This window comes from Melanerpes formicivorus, unplaced genomic scaffold, assembly GCF_026170545.1.
Source record: "Melanerpes formicivorus ecotype bairdi unplaced genomic scaffold, bMelFor1.0.p_v2 SCAF_1, whole genome shotgun sequence".
In the NCBI taxonomy this organism is placed as follows: Eukaryota; Metazoa; Chordata; class Aves; order Piciformes; family Picidae; genus Melanerpes; species Melanerpes formicivorus.
In genome coordinates, this window is record NW_027142353.1 from 65,787,760 (window position 1) to 65,813,223 (window position 25,464).

Sequence of the window (25,464 nt, forward strand, 5' to 3'; positions counted from 1 at the left end):
TCTCAGCATCCCCACGGAGATGAGGATTTGTGATTTCTTGGTATGAAAGTAAGACAAAGCTACAACGTAGAGAACAAAAATTGTCTTGCAGACAGCGCTCCTGCACTGGCTCCTGGACTCGTCTAGATGATATTGCAGCATTGTCCCTTTTAAATCTGTGAAAATCCTTTATTTCAGAGGCTTTCATGTGTAACAGAATGCTGGCTGTTGTTATAATAGGTACCTTCATTGGAAATTTATAAAGCTGTCACTTAAAAACTGACCGTTCTGCTCCCGAGCGTACGAGAAAATACCTCCCGCACAGTATTTTGATATTTAACAGAACTGAACTTCTGTGGCATTATTATTTATGCACTGCAGGAGACAATGATTCCTGGTTAAGGTTTATGCAATTTATGCCTGTTTTCATCCCTGCTGAAGGCGATAGTAAAGACGTGAAGTCCTGCTGACTGCTGCAGAAACAAAGGTTGGTTACGGAGACATGGCTGCTGAATTCTTGTGCCGTTCTGTGTCTGTATGTGTGCACATGTGCTTAAGATGAGAGAGACTTAGATGTATTGATTTTACAGCAGCTTTTTTCTCCACTCTTAAATGAAGTGGAATGAGGAGCAAATAGCCTGACAAACAAAAGAAACAGAACTATTATTATGACTGCCTGAGGTTTTACACTCCAAGTGCAGAACCATCAGGAAGATTGGCTCTCAAGCCTATTTGTCATATATGCCCATGTGAAATCTCTACCAGAACGCAGAACAGCCTGAAACCCAGCCAAAAGCCCACCCTGTGACCTATTATAGCTTCAAAGGTCAGGAATAGTGCTTGCTTGCAGTTACTTAATAAAATAGTTCATCGGTTTCTATGCCTCTATAAAAATGGAACTGGAAAAGGCCTTTCCACCTGCAATGCATAGGTCAGGGGTCCCCTTCCTTGGAGACTGCTGCTGCATTGCTACGGACCAGGCTGCTCTGCTGTGGTCACACTCCAGGTTTATTCCAGCGGGTGGCAGTGAAGGGGTGGGAAACCACATCCCTGCCTCTCCTCTCCCTTCCTCTCCCTTTCCTTCCCCTCCTCTGGAAGTTGGTTGATGGCTCTGATTATGGAGCCTCCAGGAAAGCGGTCTTTGTCGTGAAAGGCCAAAGTTCATCAACTTCCATTTACATCAGTAAACACGAACAATTCTTCCCGAGCCTGAGAAATCAATTCCCACAATACCCCAGCCAGTCGTGCTGTAACGGACTGAATTGAAATGCCCCTTCTAATCTGCATCAGAGGAATAAAACCAATCCTATCGCCTAATGTGCCAGGATGGCCGGGGAAGCGGGAGCGGTACTCACCATTGCACATGCAGCGCACATTCCTGTAGAAGCGGGGGCACACAAAACTGATTCGTGCCGTGCTATAGGTCATCAGGGAATGTGAATCAATAGACAGACTTTGCTCACAGTGCTGTTCCTGACAATCCAGTCCAGAGCAATTCTTCTCCAAGATAGCAGAAATACGAATCACATTTTCCAAGTGTCTCCTTGCATTGGTAAGCTTCTGAATCAAATAGGCAGGCTTATAGAAACCACTGTTGTGCATCTGAACCGCAAACAGCATGTCAAGCTGATTGCTGCCTGCCACCGGCTGAATGCTGATGATGTGTAGGCTGTCTTGCTTTTGGGAGAGCACTGCGTTTCGCAAGGTACGCCTGAAGCCGTGCATGTGAAGGCCCACAAAGTCTTCTGGGGAAACGTTCTCAAAACGGATGGTGACTGTGTTCTGCAGCATTTCTTGCAGCAATTGCTCAACGTGGACCACGACGTCGATGGGTACCTGGAACCGGCCATCGCTGACAGACACGTTCAGGATATACTTGCCGTTATCGAGCCCCCCGAGGGCGATAATCTTCCCGTCGTGGCTGTTGACCTTGAACAAACTTTTTTGCTCTGATTTTAGCGTGTAGGTGAGGACATCGTACACATCCTGATCGGTGGCATGAATTTTCCCAATGACTCCCCCAGGAAAATCATCTTCCATGGTGACAATGAAAATTTCCAGTGGAATGGCAGTTGGTTTGTGAATGCTCTCTTCAATAACCCTCACCTGAATATAGGTGTGGGAAACCTGCTGGGGCTTCCCAGAGTCCTTTGCCTAGCGTAATTTAGGAAAAGGAACAAAAAAATCAAAATAAACCACACATCCCTAACACAGCCAACCACCATCACTTCTTGCTATATATATTTTCCCAGCACTAGGAATTCTGAAAAGCTCTCAAAAGAGCTTCCCAAATGCATTTGCAAAATACATATGTAAAAAAATGGCTCAGGCATTTCTAGCAGTGGAACTTACAAACTCTTTAGGGAAGCACAGATATCTCATCTAAGTGGATTGCAGAGAGAAATGTGTCAGCAGAATGTCTCATTACTCAAACTGAAATGTTCCCAGGATCCCACAGCTATCACTTGTCCTTTTCACAACAGAATCATTTGAATGTGGTATATTCTACACCAAATGAAGTTTGGGCTCAGTTCTATACTGGAAAAGAGACTGAAGTCCAGTGAAATACTAGCATCGGTTTCTGCATTGCTTGGTGTGCTCCAAAATAGTTCTGTCTCTGCTTAGATTGTGTGGATGTGAGCGAGTTCAGAGCTTTTCTGCAGTGCTCTGTACCACTTTACCTGAAGCAAGCGAGAAACATTCTTGAAATAAATAAAATTTACCATCCTCCAAAAATTAAATAGGTTGCTTGGGCTGTTACTAAAGATAAAATACGAGAGCAGCCCTGCACTTGGACAGATGACTGCACGACCCCAGAGCACATATGATAGCATCATTTGCACTTTTTTATAGAGAGTAAAAGAGCAAGTATGACAAAAAAACCCAAGGCCATCTTGACAGAAAGTTGTGCAGTTCTTTCCTGCACTAAGACAGACACTTCATCAAAGTCACTATTAAGATATACTGCTCCACACATTTATTTGCTCCAGAGAAGGAGCGGGACTAAACTACCACTGGGCAGAGATGCAGAGCACATTCAAAGATCTTTGTATTTCAAGATAATGAGGACAATTTACAAGATTAAGAAAAAAACAAACAAAACCCAAACAAAAACCCAAACCAACCAACAACAACAAAAAGAAAAAAGGCAGGAGGACAGCAGTAATAGGAAAGGATTGGTAACTCTAAGGCAGTAAAAATCATTCAGTGACACTTCTGAAAGGGCTGGCTGAAGTATTTAGAAGAAGATTTTAAGTATGCCTGCACACACATGTATGCACAGAGATTACATCCAATTCCACTCCCAATGTTATCATTGCTTTTGGATAAAACTGACACAGAAGAGGGATCTGACAGCGGATAGGGGAAAGCGGCACTCTGGCACCTATGAATGGAAGGAACCATTCCTGGTCTAGTCTAGTCTAGTCTAGTCTAGTCTATTCCCTATACATAACAGGAAAAGATAAAATATGTTTTCCCTGCAGAAATCCCTGAAGAAAATAGTACTGGGAGGAATTGGGACTCCAGAATCCAACAGTGTGGTGTTCTGAACATGTGGGTGCATCTCAGACATTGTGGTCTGCCTAATAATTGGTGTACCTGACAAACTTGGATCTGCACAGTCAGAGGATGCTGCTTAATTGACACAACAAATTTTGTCTATGCTGGAACTCTGGCTAGCAGATTTTCCTGCAAGCAGGATATTTTAGGATGAAGAATGAAAGGTGAGGTTGGGTTATTTTTGGTTTCTTTTATGGAATCATAAAATTGAAGGCTCAAAATACAGGTTTCAGGAATATGAAATAGCAACCTTGTAAAACCTTATCAGATTTGAGCTGTTGATTAGCATCAGAGTTTATGTCTTTTGAATTGTAACTGACTGAGGATATGTGACAGTTTAGGCTGTGTCAGTGGGTTAAACCATCACACTACAACAGGATATTACCACAATGAGCAGCATAGGATATTACCACAATGAGCAGCATTAAATGTGCCTGTAATAGAGCAGACAAGGCTCTACTTAGAGAAAACAACAGAAGTGAAGCAAGTGGAAGAAGCCTGCAATTCAGACTTGGCTTGTAGGACCACATCCAATTTCAGTGAAGAAGTGAAGTTCATTCCCTGGACTTGCATATTTACTCAGCCCTATAACATTTTCTCTGGCAGGCCTGAGAAATGTGGACAAATTACTTTTGGATTTACAGGTTTTTGGTAATCAAAATTACCCTGGTTACAAGGAGCCTCAACAATGACTCTAAGTTTGAGCTGGGCTTCTATTGCATGGCTTATTTTCACATTCTTTACAAGCTAAGCTGACCTTGGAAATGTGATTTCATGAATTCTTGGTAGGCTTCCAATAATTTATGATTTAATTTATGACTTAAAAGCAGAAGTGATTTTCCTTCCTAGAACAATAATTTGCTGTCACTCGTTCTGTGGTGTATTTATATGTGTATAATGCATTTTTGCTTATTTTCCTCACTTGGCTACAGAAAGAGAAAAAAAAAAACCCAAACAGATGAAAATCTTAAATCACAAGGGCTGCTGATCAGAAAATCCATTTCATGAGGAGGAAATAGGAATGGTGGCTGGCTACCTATTTATATTTATATGAAATTAGGTTTGAGGACATCAAAGGAAATATGCCATACTGTGAACTTTCAAACTGGAATTCATGGTATTTACTCATAGAATACAGTCAATTAAAACCAACCCATACAGGCAATGCACAGATGACCTACCACTGTGTGGGGTTTTGATTCTGTGCAGTCCCAAATATCAAGTCGTACCTGCACGCAGAGCACGTATTCAGTTGCTACCATATGCTTGAATATGACTGCAGATCTCAAGACTCCATGAGGGTCCAGGGTAAACTCCTCCTCTTCATTGCCAGTGAGGATGGTGAAGGTAAAAGGGGGGCCATTGTGAAAAGAGTCTTTGTCTGTCACTACCAGCTGCAAAATGCTTGTGCCCACTGGTTTATTTTCCTTTACACATATAGACAGTGCACAAAGAAAAGTATTAAAATGGTACATATCACAATCATAAAATGCCACATTTTGCTGTTGAGAATATTTAACTGAATGCTCTTTGCTCAAGATGAAATTTGACAAGCAGTCTTTATTTTGACACTGCTTACAGCCCATGGGCCAGAAGCAGAGATGCAGGTATCCAGGGACTGATGAACTCAGCCTGATGCTGTAGCTGACTAACCATTAGGACTCATACCCTGAGCGAGGTGGAAAGAAGTGCAAACTCATTCCTGCTCAGACTTTTAAGGCTAGAATACCTGGTGCAACAAAGATGAATGGTAAAATGTGTGACAGATGCTGAAACTAAGGAGCCTCAGCAAGCAGAAACTTACCAAAGACTTAAGAAAGACATGCTTATACTTTCCTTTAAGTAAGACCACTTGATGTATCTTTTGCAGATAAATCATCAAGAGCTACTTAACTGAAACCAAATGCTTTCAGATGTTAAAAGTCAGAAAAGATTTTGATCTGCAGGATAAACTTACTTGAATTACAGCTGTATAGTTAGCTGGAGTAAAGACAGGGCTATTATCGTTCACGTCAGAAATGTCCACGTTGACCGTCACAGATGAAGACAAAGGAGGGATGCCACTGTCTCTTGCCTGGATAACTAATGAATAACCAGATATCTGTAAAAAGGTGAAATCATTAAATCATCGTGAAAGCAGTCCCAAATGTTAGCTCATGTTCTTTACATCCAGTGCACCACCTACCATATCCTAAAGCAATCTGTTTAGCCTCATTACCTTCTCTGCCCTTAATATAACATTATCCTGCTTACTGCCACACCGTGTCCCAACGTTTTTTACAATGCTAGCAATAAAGAAAACAGCTTCACTGTATTAAAATAACTGTGTCAGGTGGTGTATTCCTGAAAGAAAGGGGCAGACAAGAATTAAACACTGGATATTGTGGTGGTTTTAGGCTATGCCTTTAACATTTAGTTACAGATTTTGAGCAGAAAAAGTAGAAAAATAGAAATAAATCACTATTGGGTGTAAAAAGCTTATTCTAAACAGATTAATTGGGTAAATATCTAGAATAAGAGGAGCTGTACCATAACAATTCTCCCCCTTTTCTCTTCTTTTCTGATCTCTGGCTGGTTTTGCATTGCTTGGCAGCTTTTGGCTGGCCTTGGCTAAGTCTAACTTATCTGTTCCTTTTTCTTGTCCCTTTTGTACAGGGGGGTAAGGAGTAAGGCAGGGAGGGAGAAGCTAGTAGCTTCCCCTGGTCCTTGGCCAGGTGGGGTTTGTGTTGTTTGTTAATTGTAAATATCTGTATAATATTGTAACTCCTGTATATTTTGTACACATTCATTGCCTTCCATCGTAGAGTGTAGATTCTGCTTGTAGATACAGCTCCATTTGCTTCTAACTGAGTTGGTCTGGCAAAGTTAATGCTGGGGGGAAACTTCAGCCCACCACAGATATATCCCAATGTAGCCATTACTACTGCAGCTGAGGTTTTCATCTCTCCTAGGAGTATGTGACCTGATTCTATTTATCTTATGTTTGGTTTCCAGGATGTTATATAAACTGCTTATTAGAGCCAAGCTCAGTTTGACACACAGTCATTCTAACATGGTGATGGAGAACCAGGAGAAAAAATCACAGGCAGTTGGCTTAAACGCACTGGAAGACATTTGGGACTACTAGAGGCAGCAGTCGCTGTAGCAACAGGGTATTATCCATCATGCAGCAGAAGATAAGGGTTTTTTGAGCCTACTTGTTTGCCACAGACACAAAGTACGCAGCGCAGTGTGGGCAGTGCAGTGCCTCACCCGTGGGCCCTCACCGCACATATGTGCCTGAGCGTGAGGTGTGAGTGCATGTGACAATTTGCAAATGCTCTGTCTAGGCACAGCTTATGGGTGACAGTTTAAGAACCACATCCTTATGTCAGCCTCCTTACGTCTCTGTGGTGGTTTTAGGCTATGCCTTTAAAATGTAGCTGTAGGTTTCAAGCAGACAAGTAGAAAAATAGAAGTAAGTCACTATTGGGTGTAAAAAGGAGAACAAAAGATTATTCTAAACAAATTCATTGGGTAAATGTCTGGAATAAGAGGAGCTGTACCATAACCATTCTTCCCTTTCTCTCTTCTCTGCTGATCTCTGGCTGTTTTGCTTCACTCAGGAGAGATAATCTGAGTGCTTTGACTGGCCTTGGCTAAGTCTAACTTCTCTGTTCCTTTCTCTTGTCCCATTTGTACAGTGGGGTAGAATCACAGAACATAGAATCAGTCAGGGTTGGAAGGGACCACAAGGATCATCTAGTTCCAACCTCCCTGCCATGGGCAGGGACACCTTACACTAGATCAGTCTGGCCAGAGCCTCATCCAGCCTGGGCTTAAACACCTCCAGGGATGGGGCCTCGACCACCTCCCTGGACAACCCATTCCAGGGCTTCACCACTCTCATGGTGAAGAACTTCTTCCTCATGTCCAGTCTGGGTAAGGATAAGATAGGGGGGAAGAAGCTAGTAGCTTCCCCTGGTCCTTGGCCAGGGGGTTCCCTGTGCTGTTTATTAATTGTAAATATCTGCACGATATTGTAACTCCTGTATATTTTATACACATTCATTGCATTCCATCGTGGAGTGTAGATTTTGCTTGTAAATACAGCTTCATGTGCTGCTGACTGAGTTGGTCTGGCAAAGTTAATGTTGGGAGGAAACTTCAATGCATCACAGTATCCCAACTGCTTTCTGCTGTACATCGCCCTCTGCTTCCCAGGAAGGCTCTGAGGCATCTGCCCATGAATCTCTCTGTGGGGGAGGGATCAAAGGGCAATGCACACCAGCTCAAACATCCCTCTTGCTGCAGAGGTGGAGAGGGGATAAGCAGGTCCTGGCAGAGGGCAACGATGCCATGTTAAAGGGGCTTTTTCAGGATGGGAGGACATCCAGTGGGACTCTTCTGGGATGAGGGAACAACCCAAAGACAAAAGTTTTGGGGAGGGATGTTGGGAGGAGAAAGGCTGTGACTTGGGTGGGGCACAGTGCCACAGGAGAGAGGGAGAATCTTGAATGCTGCAAAAGTCAAGACACTGAGGCAGAGAATTAACCTTTTAAAAACTTTTCTTTTTCAAGATGTGATCTCTGCTGCTACCTGCACACTTGACTGACAGTTTTGTGGGATCTTTCTCAACTCTTGTGTTTCTTTGCTTTCATTTCAATGAATCCCAGAAAGGGAGATGGGAAAAGTCATGGTTTCTGTGTGATTACAGCTCTGGAAATGAGTTTCCTTAAACCACTGAAACCTGGGAATCATCACTGCCTTTGGGGATCTGCAGCAGATGAGGCATTATGCACCATTTCCCCTGAAGCGGTCAGAAACACCTGTGTCTAGGAAAGAAGCCAAAGCAGCAAAGACAGAGGCCAAAGCAGCAAAGAAAAAGACAGTACCACAACTTATTTTAACCAAGGGGAAGTTTGGCAAATGCAGATAAACCAGAGCTGGTATGAAATATATCATAGTATCATAGTATCAGTCAGGGTCGAAAGGGACCACAAGGATCACCTAGTTCCAACCCTCCTGCCACAGACAGGGAGACCCCACACTAGATCAGGCTGGCCAGAGCCTCAGCCAGCCTGGGCTTAAACACCTCCAGGGACAGAGCCTCAATCACCTCCCTGGACAACCCATTCCAGGGCTTCACCACTCCCACGGTGAAAGATTTCCTCCTCACGTCCAGTCAATATATGTTAAGCACATTCCACTTGACCATAATACTTTGGTAATTAAAAGAAGCCAGGACTTTGAGTACCATCCTGCCTACTTTTATATATTCATGTACTGATTGTCACCTAGGTCATTAATTTTGAGTGTCACCTTAGCCCCTGTCACACACTTTTGAAGTCAGAGGAGGGCTGCACCCCTAGAATGCATGGTCATGGTCAGATTAAAATATTAGGGGGCAGAGGAAAATCATATTATTGATCATAAGATTAGTAATTTTACCCTTAAACATAATAAACTTACACATTAGGGAGCAGAACAGGAATAGCAGGGAGCAGAACAAGAATACCCACAGAGCTTAGAAGCAGCAGAGCTGGCACAACAGGAAGAAATGAACTGATATGGAGGAAAATTTGGAACAAAAGCTACAGTTCTCACATAGAAATCCCTGGCAAAATACATGCCAAGTCTTCCTCTTGTGGCTAGCCTTCATAAAGGGTGAGAGTTCACAACTTCTGCTTATAAACCTTGTTAGCTGAATAGAAAGAGGTCTGAACATAGTGAATATGCACACTATTTAATGGTGAAGGTGAATGTGTCTGTGTCTGAATGTAGTTGTACATGACTGCACCTCAGAACTAAAATCATATTAAGAAATCAAGCCTGCATCATTTAAGAGAAATATATTACAGCAAACTTGTAACATGCCTAGCTGCTGTTAGTCCCCTGTCCTCCACAGCCTGCAGTTAAGTCTTTCTGCCACCAAACACCGACCATTTGATCCTGCCTGTGAGACTACAGAAAGGATATTTGCCACTGTTTTAAACAGCAGCCCTGTATCCAGCAGAGAGCTGCTCCAGCTGAGCCCATATTCTGAGGAGAGCAACCAACTTCCCAAGTTTTGTGAGGCAGAAGGCATGGATTTCTTTATGTACTGCAAGACTTTTGAAGCCATGTAGCATTCTCCTGCCCTGCTAGTAGCACAGGCAAATGTATTTGTGTGTTTTTTCCCAAAAGCTGCTAATTGCTAGCTATGGCAAAATGGTGATAAATCACCCTGAATGAATAATCTAGTGAGCAAACAAAGCAGCAGAATCTGTTTAATGAAGCACTCTTTCAGTTTTGGTGCAGCCTGGCCACTTCATAACATCACCTCCCCAGTGACATGTTTTGCACAGTGCTAATTAATGGCTGAGGTCTCAGCTCGGTGCTTGGTGCCACAATCTGGAGTATGTTGTAATCACTCTGTTGCACACACCGCTGCACGTGTGTGCTTGCACATGCGGGAGAGAGGAGGCAGCTCATTAACACAGCAATAGCTGCCAGTGGCACCACCAGAGACTCTATGGTTGTTTTTTTTTACCCTGAAATGTCCTCAGCTGCTGTGTTGGAGCAGGATGGGAATGCTAGCAGAGCAGGTGCCTTGTAGAAAGCATTGGGGATAAGGTTGGGGTGGCAAGAAGTGTAACAACATTAGAAAGACATGTTGGAGCATCTGAGACTGATTGTTGCAGACTGTACAAGAAGCTTCTTCAAAACAAGCTAGCAGCAGAGTTGAGATCAGTACACACCTGTAAGTTCTGGCAAGTTAAAAAGTCCCACAAAAAACTTACTCTTTCTCTGTCCAATTTCTTTTTAACCTTCACGAGTCCCAAAACTGGATCAACCGAAAATTCATTGTCTTGATCACCGTTGACTATGGAAAAATGGATCTGGCCATTGGAAGGACTGTCCAAATCTTCTGCTATCAACTTTTTTTGAGAGAAGAATGAAAATGAGCACAATGAATATTAAGCCATTTGTATGACACATTAATTGCTCAACACCCCAAAAAGTGAAAGTTCATATTCCATCAGACTCGCTACATCTGAGCTGCACACTTGTACTGTATCAAGCCAAGCATGAAAATCAGTTTTTGACAAGAGGTTCCCATTAGATCTTTTCAAAATTCTATCCCTAAAACATACACCATATTTTAATCTTAATATTCCACATACTACTTTCTGCCATACTACTTTCTACCACCACCAGAACAAGAGGACACAGTCTCAAGCGGTGCCAGGGGAAGTTTAGACTTGAGGTGAGGAGAAAGTTCTTCCCAGAAAGAGTAATTGGCCATTGGAATGTGCTGCCCAGAGAGGTGGTGGAGTCACCATCCCTGGAGGTGCTCAAGAGGGGATTGGACGTGGCACTTGAAGCCATGGTTTAGTTAGTCATGAGGTGCTGGGTGATAGGTTGGACTTGATGATCTTTGAGCTCTTTAACAACCTTATTGATTCTGTGATTCTGTGTGATTCTGTCATTAGATCTTTTCAAAATTCTATCCCTAGAACATACACCATGTTTTAATCTTAATATTCCACATACCACTTTCTTTCTGGATCCATAAGTTCCAACAGAAGAGTATTGTGAAGCTTGAGTATGGCAAACGGCATGCTAGGTTCCACAAGTACTATGTGTCTCACTGAAAAGTTGAATTCTGCCTTTCCAGCAAAAGCCACTTGTTTCTAGTTAACTCATGAAATACCATACCTTAAAACATGACACTGCTCTTTGCAGCATGTTGGGGTTAAACCAAAACAGACAGTACTGCTGCTTTACATTGGAGAAAAAGTAACTGGCAGCAGCCTGGAAAGCAGTAGCAGGTGCAGAGGTGCTAGAGAATGGTCTGGGTGATTCAAGATCATAGAATCATAGAATCAATAAGGTTGGAAAAGACCTCAAAGATCATTAAGTCCAACCTGTCACCCAAGACCTCATGACTGCTAAACCATGGCTTCAAGTGCCACATCCAATCCCTTTTTGAAAACCTTCAGGGACGGTGACTCCACCACCTCCCTGAGCAGCACATTCCAATGGCCAATTACTCTCTCTGTGAAGAAGTTCTCCTCACCTCCAGCCTAAACCTCCCCTGGCACAGCCTGAGACTGTGTCCTCTTGTTCTGGTGCTGGTTGCCTGGGAGAAGAGACCAACCTCCACCTGTTTACAACCTCCCTTCAGGTAGTTATAGAGATCAATAAGGTCTCCCCTGAGCCTCCTCTTCTCCAGGCTAAGCAACCCCAGCTCCCTCAACCTCTCCTCTTAGGGCTTGTGCTCGAGGCCGTTCCCCAGCCTCGTTGCCCTTCTCTTGACATGTTCAAGAGTCTCAATGTCCTTCTTAAATTGAGGGGCCCAGAACTGGACACAGGATTCAAGATGCAGTAGTTAACTTTCACTAACTACTGCAGCAGTATTTTACTAAAGGTCTGCCTAAATCCTGCCCATGGCCTCACTTACCATGATCACCGAGTCCCCGATGGCAGCATCCTCGCTGATGACTGCACTGTAGACCGCCTGGCTGAATGTTGGTGCATTGTCATTCACATCTGTCACATTAATGTTCACAGTCGTGACGGCGCTCAGGGCTGGAGTGCCTCCATCTTTTGCTTCCACTACTAAGTAGAAATCCTTACAGGACTCATAATCCAGAGCTTCAAAAATGGAAATCACTCCTTTGAAGCAAGGGAGGGAATGTCAACAGCCAGTGAGAGCCACATAATGCTATGGATTAAAGATCTGACTGTGGTAAACAGTACAGCCTGGTTTTTATCAGCATGGCACACATACAGAATCTGTTGTTCTAACTGTAACACTGCCCAATCCAATAAAAATATTTGTTCAGGTTTCTACTGCTGTTGTTTGGTTAAAGAATGATGCCAACTGCACTTGATTGCCTCTGCAGAGAGGACCTTCACAAGGCATGAAGCCATGAATGGCTTATCGTGAAAACAGCTTTTATTATATGAGTATCGTAGATGAAGAAGTGGGGCCTGGGATCGTGCACAGAGCCTGTGGGAGAACTAGATGCTGAGTCTGGAAATCAGCCCTGACAAGTCAACAGAAATTCCCTCCCACATAATTAACTTCTCATGAATTAAATAGAAATGAATGGGCTACGAACACCTTCGAGAAATCAGTTGTCTATCACTTACATGATTTAAAAGGGACTTCTTCCCTCAACTAGGCTTATACATTTTTGCTTCCCTCACCACACAATCAGAATAAAGATTCTCTATAACTTAACTCACCCTGTGCACCCAAACCCCATCTAGGAGAGAAACCACTTTTATGCAGGCCCTCCACTAGTTTCCCATGTACCCAAAACAATAATGAGAAGAGAAGCGTGGGTTGTGCACAGATAATGAGTACCTTGGAGGACATGGCATTTGCCAGGGCAGGAAAAACTTAAAAGCAAATCCTTAACCCTGCCAAGATTATCCTTTTCAATATAAACCCATCAGGAGTGGGGCTTAAAGACCCTTTAGTCCAACTGCTGCCCAACACAGATCAGCTAAACCAAACCATTCTTGAATGTACTCATCTCTAACATTCATATAAACCTCCAACAACAGCAGTTCCATAACCTTCTTAGGAAATGCATTTCAGTACTTACAAAAAGAAAAATTCAGTTAGGAATTTCTTCCTCTCATTGAAACAAAATAAACCAAATGCAATAAATAATTTCAGTTAGGAATTTCTTCCTCTCATTGAAACAAAATAAACCAAATGCAATTTAAGCCCATTCACAAGTTGTTGCTCATGAGTGGACATGGAGAACTGTTTATTCTCCTCCTTTTCATAGGTTCTTTTTACAGGCTTGGGTACTAACATGTATCCAAGCATATCTTTCCTTTTCTAACTTAAATAGTCTCCATTCCTTCAGTATCTCTTAGAATAAAACCATTTATTTAGAATAAACCAAACCAGGTTGGAAGAGACCTTCAAGATCATCGCGTCCAACCCATCAACCAATCCAACCCACCCAAACAGCTAACCCATGGCACCAAGCACCCCATCAAGTCTCCTCCTGAACACCTCCAATGATGACGACTCCACCACCTCCCTGGGCAGCCCATTCCAATGGGCAATCACTCTCCCTGTATAGAAAACTACACTTTGGTAAACTACACTTTACAGATACTGGATCTTTCTTCTTAATCTCCTATGCTCTCTCCAGATGAATCCTACCTTTCAGCATGACTTGCTGGAAGCAGGAGCCCCGAAGAGAAGCTTCAAAAGGGCTAGGAGAGAGCTCCCACTGATAAATGGTATGAGGGGCATTATTTTTCAAGACCTGATCATGCATGCTATATCAGCACCCAGCTGTCTGGAAACTGAGCTCCTGCCTCTAGACCAATAATAATGGAGCTGTCACACATTAATGAATAATAAATAGTTTGAGGTTCTTTCCCTGTGTGATTAAGCTTCATCATTGTCTTTTATTGATTTATCTTCCTGGTTTCATTGTCAAATGTGAAGTTAAGTATTGCTGTCTAGGTGTATTTATTTTTAAATTTGGTTAGCACTAATCACCATTATGAAGATGACAGACAACACACTACTGTGTTATGCAAGGCAGTGGCCTGCACAGAGTGGAAACAGACTTTGGCACACAGTAATATAAATGACACAACGCATCATTTTGAGATCCTCCAGCTTACTGGTTATTACAGCTGCCCTCAAAGAGTTACCTTTAACCAGCAAAATCAAGATTTGTTTTGCTCTGACCCTCTGATGTGCTGGCTATCCTGAATGGTATGAGAATAAGGGGGTCTGCTACAGGAAGCACAGAAGAATCCTATCTTACTGGTGCCAGATTAAAGCTTTAATAAGGATAAAGAATATTTCCCACTATAGAAATCAGAGAACAAAAGCCATGTGCACCAAAGTAGGCAGCTTTTCCTACAATTCCTTAAAGAGCAGTAGCTGTATGTCTTTAAAATTGTGATGCATAACCAAAAAATCCCACAACAACCACAAACCATGGCTGAAGTCAACTGACAGCACAAATCAGGAGCAATCTAAGTCAGTGAAGTTGCATATAATTGTGTAAATATGTTTGGGCTTGCAGCTATTCATAGTATCATAGTATCAGTCAGGGTTGGAAGGGACCACAAGGATCATCTAGTTCCAACCCCCCTGCCATGGGCAGGGACACCCCACACTAGATCAGCCTGGACAGAGCCTCAGCCAGCCTGGGCTTAAACACCTCCAGGGATGGGGCCTCAACCACCTCCCTGGACAACCCATTCCAGGGCTTCACCACTCTCATGGTGAAGAACCTCCTCCTCACATCTAGCCTGAATCTCCCCACCTCCAGCTTCATTCCATTCCTCCTAGTCCTATCACTACCTGAGATCCCTCCCCAGCCTTCCTGTAGGCCCCCTTCAGATACTGGAAAGCCACAATTAGGTCACCTGGGAGCCTTCTCTTCTCCAGACTGAACAGCCCCAACTCCTTCAGTCTGTCCTCATAGAAGAGGTGCTCCAGCCCTCTGCTCATCCTCGTGGCCCTTCTCTGGACACCTTCCAGCACATCCATATCCCTCTTGTAATAGGGGCTCCAGAACTGGAGGCAGTACTCCAGGTGAGGTCTCACCAGAGCTGAGTAGAGGGGGAGAATCACCTCCCTTGCCCTGCTGGCCACACTCCTCCTGATGCAGCCCAGGATCTGATTGGCTTTGCAGGCTGCAAGTGCACATCGAGAGCTCATGTTGAGCTTCTTGTCCACCAGCACCCCTAAGTCTGTCTCCTCAGGGCTGCTTTCCAGCCAGTCCCTGCCCAGCCTGGATTTGTGCCTGGGATTGCCTTGACACAGATGCAGCTATTGGGTCCTGATATCTTGGATAATGCTTGCTAAGGCCAGGCCCATACAACTGAAGCTCTACTCTGATGGTAAGCAGGTAAACGCTGGCAGTACTCATCACTGTAAGGGTTGTTACATCCCCATTGACTTCAACAGATGTACTAATGGAGAAACTACTTGAGCTGGGGCAGCTGCGTGTGACTGCAACTCACATCGCTCTCCATCCTGAACTTGTCTTTTAACTGTGCAACTAATTTCACATTGACAAGCTCTGAGTCTGTTCTGGGATACTTTTTGGTCCAAGAACCCTCCCCAAAGGCCTGATGTTTTTTTTCTGAAGTTTGCATTTTGCATTACAAGTAAGAGCCACTTTACAAACCTGTTTTTGAGTTAATCCTGAACTTCCCTTTCTCATTCCCCGATCTGATGAGATAGGCGATCTCAGCGTTAGTGCCAATGTCTTGGCTTGTAGCAAAAACAGAAAGGACTTCGGTACCAGGTGAGGTGTCTTCAGGTACTGTAACAAGATAATCTCTTCTTTCAAACACAGGAGGGTTGTCATTAATGTCTAGCACTGTAATGGTAACGGTGGCAAAGGAGGACAAGGTCAGCACAATGCTCTGATCTGAGGCCTTTACACTGATGTTATAGGAAGACTGAAGCTCTCTATCAAGCGGGTGCTCCAAAATGATGATGCCTGATGATCGGTCAACTGAGAAGTAACCATTTGCAGAGTCTGCCAGGGAATAGGTAACTTTTCTGTTCACACCTGAAAGATGCAAATGTGAAAATGATAAAGTGAAATAAGAAAACAACCTTTCCCCATCTAACAGAAACCCTACGTGAAGTCTGCTATCACACTGATCTCCTGTGCGAGTGGAGCACATGGAGGGAGGTGTGCCTGTGGGTGCTGGGATTGCTGAAGTTTGGGAGATCAGGACATGCTCTTCTCACATGTCAAATCTTTGTGGAGAAGTTAGGTTCCTTCCCTCATAGTGATAATTTGTTTAAAAGACACCTTTGCAGAGCTGCTGTGTAATGAAACCTGAAAGAGGACTGCAGATATGGTCCTTGCTCAGAAAAGCTTACGATTGAATTAGATGTGACAGACAGAATGCTGAAATTGGAAACCTCTCAGAGCACATTGTGAGGGAATAGAAATGTACATAAAAATACATCAGGTGGCACAGAATTTACTTGCTACAATGCCACCTTCATTTCACTGTTGAGCAGCAAAACATTACCATAATACAATGCCTCTTAGACGAAAGCTGCATCAAACAACTCCTGACAGAATACAGACATTTTAGAAAGGGAAGTCCCTCACTCCTCCAATTTGAGATCAAAAATTGCATTGTATGAAAGATCCTCTGTGTTTTTCAAAGCCTGCCTGTATTTCCCAATACAGAACACCTATCCACTTGGCTGCTGAATATGCAGATCTATGCTAACGTTGTTGTCGGTAATAAGGCCTGAGGGGAGGCCGTGGTTGCTTGCTGTACTACAGTGGGATAGCCATTTCAAATCTAATTAGAAGTGAACACAGATACAACCTAATTCAACTCCCTTGATGCTGGTTGATTATGTGATTTGGTCCTGGGTGCTTCACTGAGAGATTATAACTAAAATACAGAGATCCCTAAAATGGAGAGTCTCTGTTTTTAACATCTCTCACTTGAGCATTTGCTGCCCTTTTTGTTGGAAACAGACTTTACAAGCCTGGCATTAATCAGAAGAACAAGAGCTACCAATCCCTTCTAGGCATATTTTGTTAATTTAAAATTTGTGACAGTATTATTCTGCTTTTCAGGGGCAAAGCACTGCAGAAATGTCTGATCAAAAGCAGTACAAATCACAGTTGTTTTCTGCTTGACGTAACAGTAGAGCATCCACACAAGGGGGAGCTGGGAGACTCCTTCTTCAATCACAGGCACATAAAAGCCAGAGCAACTACAAAGTCCCAGGCCCCGCTTGGAGAGTGTTAGGAATTACTATTTGGCCTCCTAAGGGAATGAAGTTATTATGCAGCACTTGACACATCACAGTATATTTCAGATCTTAAAATGCCTTTAAAATAAGTAAAAACTTTAACAGCAGTATTGGAATGAACTATGCTTACTGGAGGTTTTGTTTGTTTGGCTTGTTTTGTTTGTTTTTTTTGTGTGTGTGTGTTTTGTTTGGGGTTTTTTGGTGGTGGTGGTGTTGCTGTTGTTGTTGCTGGCTTTTATTTTATCATAGCAGAACCTCTCTGTTCACTATGGCATCTCAAATGTGAAAAACACAAAGCCCCTCCTTCAGCAAAATAGACAAGGCAGCCCCAAGGTTTTGACTCCTTTCCTATAAACAGGGAATTGAGCTCAGCACACAAACACCTAGACTCTGAATATCCGCCCCCAGCCTGGGGAGACCACATCATGCTCACCTCTTCACATAGCTTCTTTATATATGCAGCCAAATGGTCCATCAGCTGACAACCAACCAAACTGACAAAAGTGAACAGGGAAGGTTTTGAGGTCCTGAATGGCTGAAGATGTGGCTAACTTTCCAGGAGGAGAGAGATCATGAAGACACTTGAACGTGTCCAGAGAAGGGCAACAAGGCTGGTGGGAGGCCTTGAGCACAAGCCCTATGAGGAGCCGCTGAGGGAGCTGGGGTTGTTTAGCCTGGAGAAGAGGAGGCTCAGGGGTGACCTCATTGCTCTCTACAACTACCTGAAAGGTGGTTGTAGCCAGGAAGGGGTTGGTGTCTCGTCCCAGGCAACCAGCACCAGAACAAGGGGACACAGTCTCAAGCTGTGCCAGGGGAAGTTTAGACTCAAGGCGAGGAGAAAGTTCTTTACCGAGCAAGTCGTTCATCATTGGAATGTGCTGCCCAGGGAGGTGGTGGAGTCACCATCCCTGGAGGTGTTCAAGAGGGGATTGGACGTGGCACTTGGTGCCATGGTCTAGTCATGAGGTCTGTGGTGACAGGTTGGACTTGATGATCCTCGAGGTCTCTTCCAACCTTAGTTATACTGTCATACTGTGATCTCCATCTTCTAGAAATCCTCCCTGAACTTACAAAAAAAGGGACAGACCTGACCAGAACAGTTAATAAGTAGATCCCTGGATGAGAAGCATCCACCATTGTGTGTCATTGGTATCCCTGCCATGGAGGAAATGGTAGATTCTGCTGTGACTGTGAAGGAGATGATTTCTGTAGAAAGGAAACAACTGCTCCAACACCAGGGTTCCTGCACTAGTAAAGACAGCAATCCTCCCACACTGCTTGCCCACAGCTGTTGGGGGATTAATGCCTGAAACTCTGTTGTCTATTAACTCACTCACTTAACTTCTCAGATTTCCAAAGTGCCAATCATGAACATAAGCAATTTGAACATGGAAAGCTGTGCAGAAATTACTCTAAGAGGATTGCAATGCATTTTAAAAATAAAGGAATAAGCAAGCACACATTTTGTTTAGACTTCTATTAGCATATGATGGAATACTGCCTCTGTAAAATCTCTGGTGTGAAGAGCTTGTACAACATTCAGTCATCTAGCACCTCAAATGCCATCCTTCAAACAGCTCTTGTTTTCCTCTCTACTAAAACAAAGGGGCACACACTGAATGTCACATAATGACTAATTTAAATAGCACCAGGGAAATAAAGTAAGTTATTTTTGTAACTCAGAACTACCAAACTCCTCCTTTTCTAACTCACAGAATCATTTAGATTGGAAAGGACCTTTAAGATCATCAAGTCCAAATGCAAACCTAATGCAAACATGTCTACCACCAAACAATGTCTCTATGGGCCACATCTGTATGTCATAGTTTCATAGTTTCATAGTTTCATTCAGGGTTGGAAGGGACCACAAGGATCATCTAGTTCCAACCCCCCTGCCATGGGCAGGGACACCCCACACTAGATCAGGCTGGACAGAGCCTCATCCAGCCTGCTCTTAAACACCCCCAGGGACGGGGCCTCGACCACCTCCCTGGACAACCCATTCCAGGGTTTCACCACTCTCATGGTGAAGAACCTCCTCACATCCAGCCTGAATCTCCCCACCTCCAGCTTCATTCCATTCCCCCTAGTCCTATCACTACCTGAGATCCTGAGAAGTCCCTCCCCAGCCTTCCTGTAGGCCCCCTTCAGATACTGGAAGGCGACAATTAGGTCTCCTCGGAGCCTTCTCTTCTGCAGACTGAACAGCCCCAACTCCTTCAGTCTGCCCTCACAGGAGAGGTGCTCCAGCCCTCTGATCATCCTCGTGGCCCTTCTCTGGACACGTTCCAGCACCTCCACATCCCTCTTGTAATAGGGGCTCCAGAACTGGACACAGTACTCCAGGTGGGGTCTCACCAGGGCTGAGTAGAGGGGGAGGATCACCTCCCTCGACCTGCTGGCCACACTTCTCCTGATGCAGCCCAGGATCTGATTGGCTTTGCGGGCTGCAAGTGCACACTGAGAGCTCATGTTGAGCTTTTTGTCCACCAGCACCCCTAAGTCTCTCTCCTCAGGGCTACCCTCCAGCCAGTCACTGCCCAGCCTGTATTTGTGCCTGGGATTGCCTCGACCCAGATGCAGGACCCTGCACTTGCTCTTATTGAACTTCATGAGGTTGGCCTGTGCCCACCTCTCCAGCCTGTCAAGGTCCCTCTGGATGGCCTCCCTTCCCTCCAGCGTGTCTGCTGCACCACACAGCTTGGTGTCATCAGCAAACTTGCTGAGGGTGCACTCAATGCCACTGTCCATGTCCCCCACAAAGATGTTGAACAAGCCTGGTCCCAGGACTGATCCCTGAGGGACTCCGCTTGTCACTGGCCTCCACTGGGACATGGAGCCATTGACAGCCACTCTTTGGGTGCGGCCATCAAGCCAGTTCCTTATCCATCTAGTGGTCCACCCATCAAACCCATGTGTCACCAGTTTGGAGACCAGGATGTGGTGCGGGACAGTGTCGAAGGCTTTGCTCAGGTCCAGGTAAACGACATCAGTTGCTCGCCCCTCATCTATTAATTTTGTCACCTGCTCATAGAAGGCCACCAGGTTGGTCAGGCAGGATTTGCCCTTGGCAAAGCCATGCTGACTGTTCCCAATCACCTCTTCACTATTCTTTTGAGCAAGTAGTGACTCCAGGAGGATCTGTTCCATGATCTTTCCAGGCACAGAGGTGAGACTGACTGGCCTGTAGTTCCCTGGTTCCTCCTTCTTGCCCTTTTTGAAGATGGGGGCAATGTTTCCCCTTTTCCAGTCTGTGGGGACTTCACCAGACTGCCAGGACTTTTGAAATATAATAGAGAGGGGTTTAGCAACCTCCTCTGCCAGTTCTCTCAGTACCCGTGGGTGTAACCCGTCGGGTCCCATGGACTTGAACACTTTCAGGTTCTTCAGATGATCACGAACCTGATCTGCACTTACAAAGGGCAGTTCTTCCTCCCCGTCCCTGGCTTTGACTTCCATAACATCAGGAGTGTGGCTAGAGGCCCTTGCAGTGAAGACTGAGGTAAAGAAATTATTAAGTACCTCAGCCTTTTCCTCATCACATGTGACCATGTCACCATTTTCCTTTCTGAGGGGGCCCACACCCTCCCTAGTCTTCTTCTTCCCATTAATATACCTGTAAAAGTTCTTAGTATTCCCTTTAATCTCCCTGGCTAGATTCAACTCAAACTCTGCTTTGGCTTTCCTGACCAGGACTCTTGCTGCTCGGGCAGCTTCCTTGTATTCCCCCTGTTCTAGCTGTCCTTCCCTCCACTTCCTGTAGAGTTTCCTTTTAAGTAATAGTGTGTCCAGTAGCTCCTTGCCCATCCAGGCAGGCCTCCTAGCATTCTTACCTGCTTTTCTCTTTGTTGGTACACAGAGCTCCTGGACACAGAGGAGGTGGTCCTTGAATACTGACCAGCTGTCCTGGGTCCCTCTTCCCTCCAGGGCTTTGTCCCACGACACTTTGGCTAGCAGATCCCTGAAGCGATCAAAATCTGCATGCCTAAAGTCTAGGGTCATGAGCTTGGAATACTTCCTCCTGATTGCCCTGAGGATGTTAAATTCAACTGCTTCACGGTCACTGCAGCCAAGGCCGTCTATGAGCCTCACATTGCTTACCAGCCCTTCCCTGTTGGTGAGAACAAGGTCCAGCATAGCACCATTTCTTGTTGGTTCCTCCACCATTTGGAGGAGGAAGTTGTCTTCTATGCAGTCCAGGAACATCCTGGATTGCTGGTGCCTTGCTGTGTTGTCCCTCCAGCAGATATCCGGGTGGTTGAAATCACCCATGAGGACCAGGGCTTGTGACCTGGAAGCTGCTTCTATTTGCCTATGGAGGGCCTCATCTGCTTGGATCTGCTGGTCAGGTGGCCTGTAGGAGACCCCCACAGTAATATCTTCTTCCCCTGTCCTGCCTTTAATTTTGACCCATACACTCTCAACTAGCTTATCATCCCTCCCCAGTTGGAGCTCCACTGATTCCAACTGGCTATTGACATAGAGGGCAACACCTCCTCCTCTCCTTCCCTGCCTATCCTTCCTAAAGAGTTTATACCCATCTATGCCTACATCCCAATCATGGGATTCATCCCACCAAGTTTCAGTAACAGCCACTATGTCGTGGCATCCCAGCAGCACAGTGGCCCTTAACTCATCCTGTTTGTTGCCCAAGCTGCGCGCATTCGCATAGAAGCACTTCAGCCTTTAAATACCTCCAGGGATGGTGATTCCACCACTTCCCTGGGCAGCCTGTTCCAATGTTTGATGACCCTTTTGGTGAATAATTTTTTCTTAATATCTAATCTAAATCTCCTTTCATGTATCTTGAGGGCATTTCCTCTTACTTTACTGTTTCTTACTTGAGAGAAGAGACCAACATCCACCTTGCTACAACCTCCTTTCAGGTAGTTGTAGAGAACAATAAGGTCTCTCCTGAGCCCCCTTTTCTTAAGGCTAAAACCCCGCAGTTCTTTCAGCTGCTCCTCCTAAGACTTATGCTCTATACTCTTTGTTAGCTTCATTGATCTTTGGACATACTCCAGCACCTCAATACCTTTCTTGTAGCGTGGGGCTGGAAACTGAATGCAGTATTCAAGGTACAGTGGTGGAGTTACAAGGTGGTTTGATCCAGACTGACATGAATTAAAGAGCTGAGCACTAGTACAAGAGGTGCAGCACCCATACAACAGTGAGTTTCTGCAGTGGGCAATACCTGCTGACTGCATGACACAAACTAATATTTACATATATTAAAGACCATACATAGGGTGTTTCTCCTTTCTGTTTTCCTCTCTCACCCTGAACTCTTTATTTAGTGTGTTTTCTCAAGCACAGCTAGCCCACTCATTCCTGTTTATCTCTGGAAAATGATGCTTAACTTTGTCATCTGCTCATTTTCATTTTGAAAGCCTAAAGAAATAAAAATAATGGCAAGCATTAAAAGTAAACAAACAAGAAATAAAGCAGAAAGCTGTCCAGAAAGAGAGCTGTAAAACAGTTAGTTATCAATTTAGCAGTGATTTGCAAGCCTGGTGTCTGATTATTGTGCTTCCTCCTGCCTCTGCCTTTCATGGTGTATCTATTAATGCCACTGTGTACCTATGGCTTTTTCTGACTATCCAAACCTTAACTACGCCACCAATTACTGTGAGCTGAAAGTCCACAACTTCATTAACAACAAAGAAGACAAAAGACAAATAATAAGCCAAACTTTCTAACACTCCACTCCATCATTTCCAGATGAAAGAGAAAAATCTTGCCAGAAGTACCTTGCTGAACTGTAGAAGAATATATAGCCCCGTAGGAAAGATATTTCAAGTGAGTTTTACAACTTCAGCAGAAAAGCTGGCCAAGTTCAATCCATAACACTGCTACTGAGACAGGCTTCCAGTGCTCTGTCCTGTGTTTGTGTGGAAATGATAGCCTTAACCCCAAATGCCTTTACTCAGACCAGTGCTCCCACAGAGTCATGGTACCACAGGATGAAAGCAGGGCCACAGAGGACGTGGGATGAAAATCACCAACCCCTCCTGAAGGTACATACTGTACAGAAATGGCAGGCTCAACCTTTTAGTGATATGATACCTTCCATGGGTGCCTAAAACCCTGCTTTCCACTTCAGCTGGGTCAGGTGGTGTCTTTTTTTGTGGGAAGGTGAGATCTGGATGGTTAGCTATCTCTCAGATAGTTAGCTAACACTCTTTCCAGCAGAGATTTACAAAGCCCAGGATACTAGCTAAAATTACTTGATATGAATGCTTGTTCCCATCAGTGTTCCTGAGTCTTTAACTTACTTGTGCAAGCTTGATTCTTTCTCTGAAGTGGGGGAAGCTAATTTGGATTCACCTGATTTAGGATTGCACATTGCAGCTGACAACATTGGGCAATGTAGCCTGAAACAATGGAATGCACATGTAGATATCTGCATGCTATATATCTGTAGATGTATGTGTACATATATATATGAAGAAGTGTATGCATGCCTGTATATAATATACATGTATATATCTTTATACACACACAAGCATGTACATGTTTCAGTGATCCAGTTTAAATATGGAGCTTATTCAGTCAATACAATCCAAGAGACACAATTCTCCTCATCTAGTTCTTTGCCTCCATGTCTTTGAAATCTCAAAAAATAAAGAAATTAGTAGAAAAGAGAGAGTATAAAGACAGCAGGGATCTTGTGAGGTAATATTCTTCCCTGCACAAAGAAAGGATGGATGAAATTTCTCCCCAAACGTGGGCCTACCCTTTGATCATGAACTTGCATAACCTCTTGGGATAACACACCCTAGCAATTCATTTTCCTTACAACTAAAAATCTTGCTCTGCCATTTTTCTGAGATTGAATAAAAATAATAAAAGACAAGGAGGAAAAAAAAAAAACAAACCCAAAGGTTTGTTGTTGTTTCTTCCTCAGAGTCACTTCTCTGAAATCTGAAGTCTGTTATACTTTATCATCTCTGTCTTCTTTCCCCTGGCACCATCTCTCAACTGTTTTAGTATGCCCTGGTAGCACATATTTTCCAGACCTGTGATCTTTCCTGTAAATCTCCAGGTAGCCCACATCTTCCTGGAAGTGCTGCACCCAAAATTCAACACAACCTTTCAGGTCAGGTCCTGACAACACCAAATAAAAAGAAATAACTACTTCTGACTTCCAGCACTACTCTTGTTTACCCATCTCATTAAAATATTTACCTTTTCACACCAGTATGAAAGTGTAAACATACATTCAACCTGTGACACAGCTGCTTTCTGCTCAGTCAGTCACTACCCAGGCAGTACTGGTGCACTTAGTTATCCTTATTTAAACACAGGGTTTCACATTTAACTTGATGATTTGCATTGTCTTTTTCCATACCCACTGTTAAATCCCACAACTACTACTTTGATGCTTGGCAGTGTACTCGAGGCCCCATCTGCTTTCTGACATCTGGTAATACAGCCCTTATGCCTGTTTATACATCCAGGAATGAAAATCAGAGCAATGATCATCCAGTACTTTTCTTACCTGACCTCTCCAGCATAACAGTCATTACTAACTCACCTGGTAACAGGTCCATGTAGACCCTGTTTCCCTAGCTTGCTTATGAAAATATCATATGCTACAGTGCAAAAAAACTCAGCAAACCTTAGACATACCACCCATAATATCTCTTTCTATATGGCCTCTTCACATGTTGCAGGAGGAAATCACGTTGTTCTGCTGAGTTCTGCTTGCTGAACACAGACTATCTCTTAGTCATCTTGATACACATGTACTCATTATTTCAATGCAAGCTGGGTGACACTACCTTGTCTGCAGCTTTAAAACTCTGTCCCTTTGAAAGATTCCACAAGAGGGTAATACAGACTGACTGTGTACAAGATTAGGTCTCCTGAGTGCCTAGGCAAGGGGAAGCAAATTCAGCCATACGAAGAAGGGCTTGTTTAGGCAGAAACCTAAGCTTTCTATAACTCTAAAAGACCTTGTTCATTTCCTCCCTAACACTAAGTAAATCTAAACTCCACAGAGCCTGACTATTATTTTTCATTTGTCCATTTTCAGGAGCCCTGTATCTGTGTTCCTAGAATTGCTTCTGCCCTTATTAAGAAGGCAAAAGCTAGGGTTTTTTCATGAACAAGTCACTGGGTGAACTTAGTCTTGGTATGTGCCCTCAGTACTGCTCACT

The 25,464-nt window shown here is 44.0% G+C and overlaps 1 protein-coding gene across 1 annotated transcript in view; it reads right to left on the bottom strand.

Moving 5' to 3' along the window:
- FAT3 (FAT atypical cadherin 3) overlaps positions 1–25,464 on the bottom strand; it is a 490,375-nt gene that overhangs the window by 44,544 nt on the left and 420,367 nt on the right. The window contains exons 14-19 of the mRNA XM_068149238.1: positions 15,693–16,082; positions 11,966–12,180; positions 10,302–10,439; positions 5,498–5,641; positions 4,770–4,967; positions 1,335–2,133 (exon numbers count right to left, since the gene is read on the bottom strand). Of these exons, the coding sequence (XP_068005339.1) occupies positions 1,335–2,133; positions 4,770–4,967; positions 5,498–5,641; positions 10,302–10,439; positions 11,966–12,180; positions 15,693–16,082 (1,884 nt within the window). The remainder of the gene's footprint in view (positions 1–1,334; positions 2,134–4,769; positions 4,968–5,497; positions 5,642–10,301; positions 10,440–11,965; positions 12,181–15,692; positions 16,083–25,464) is intronic.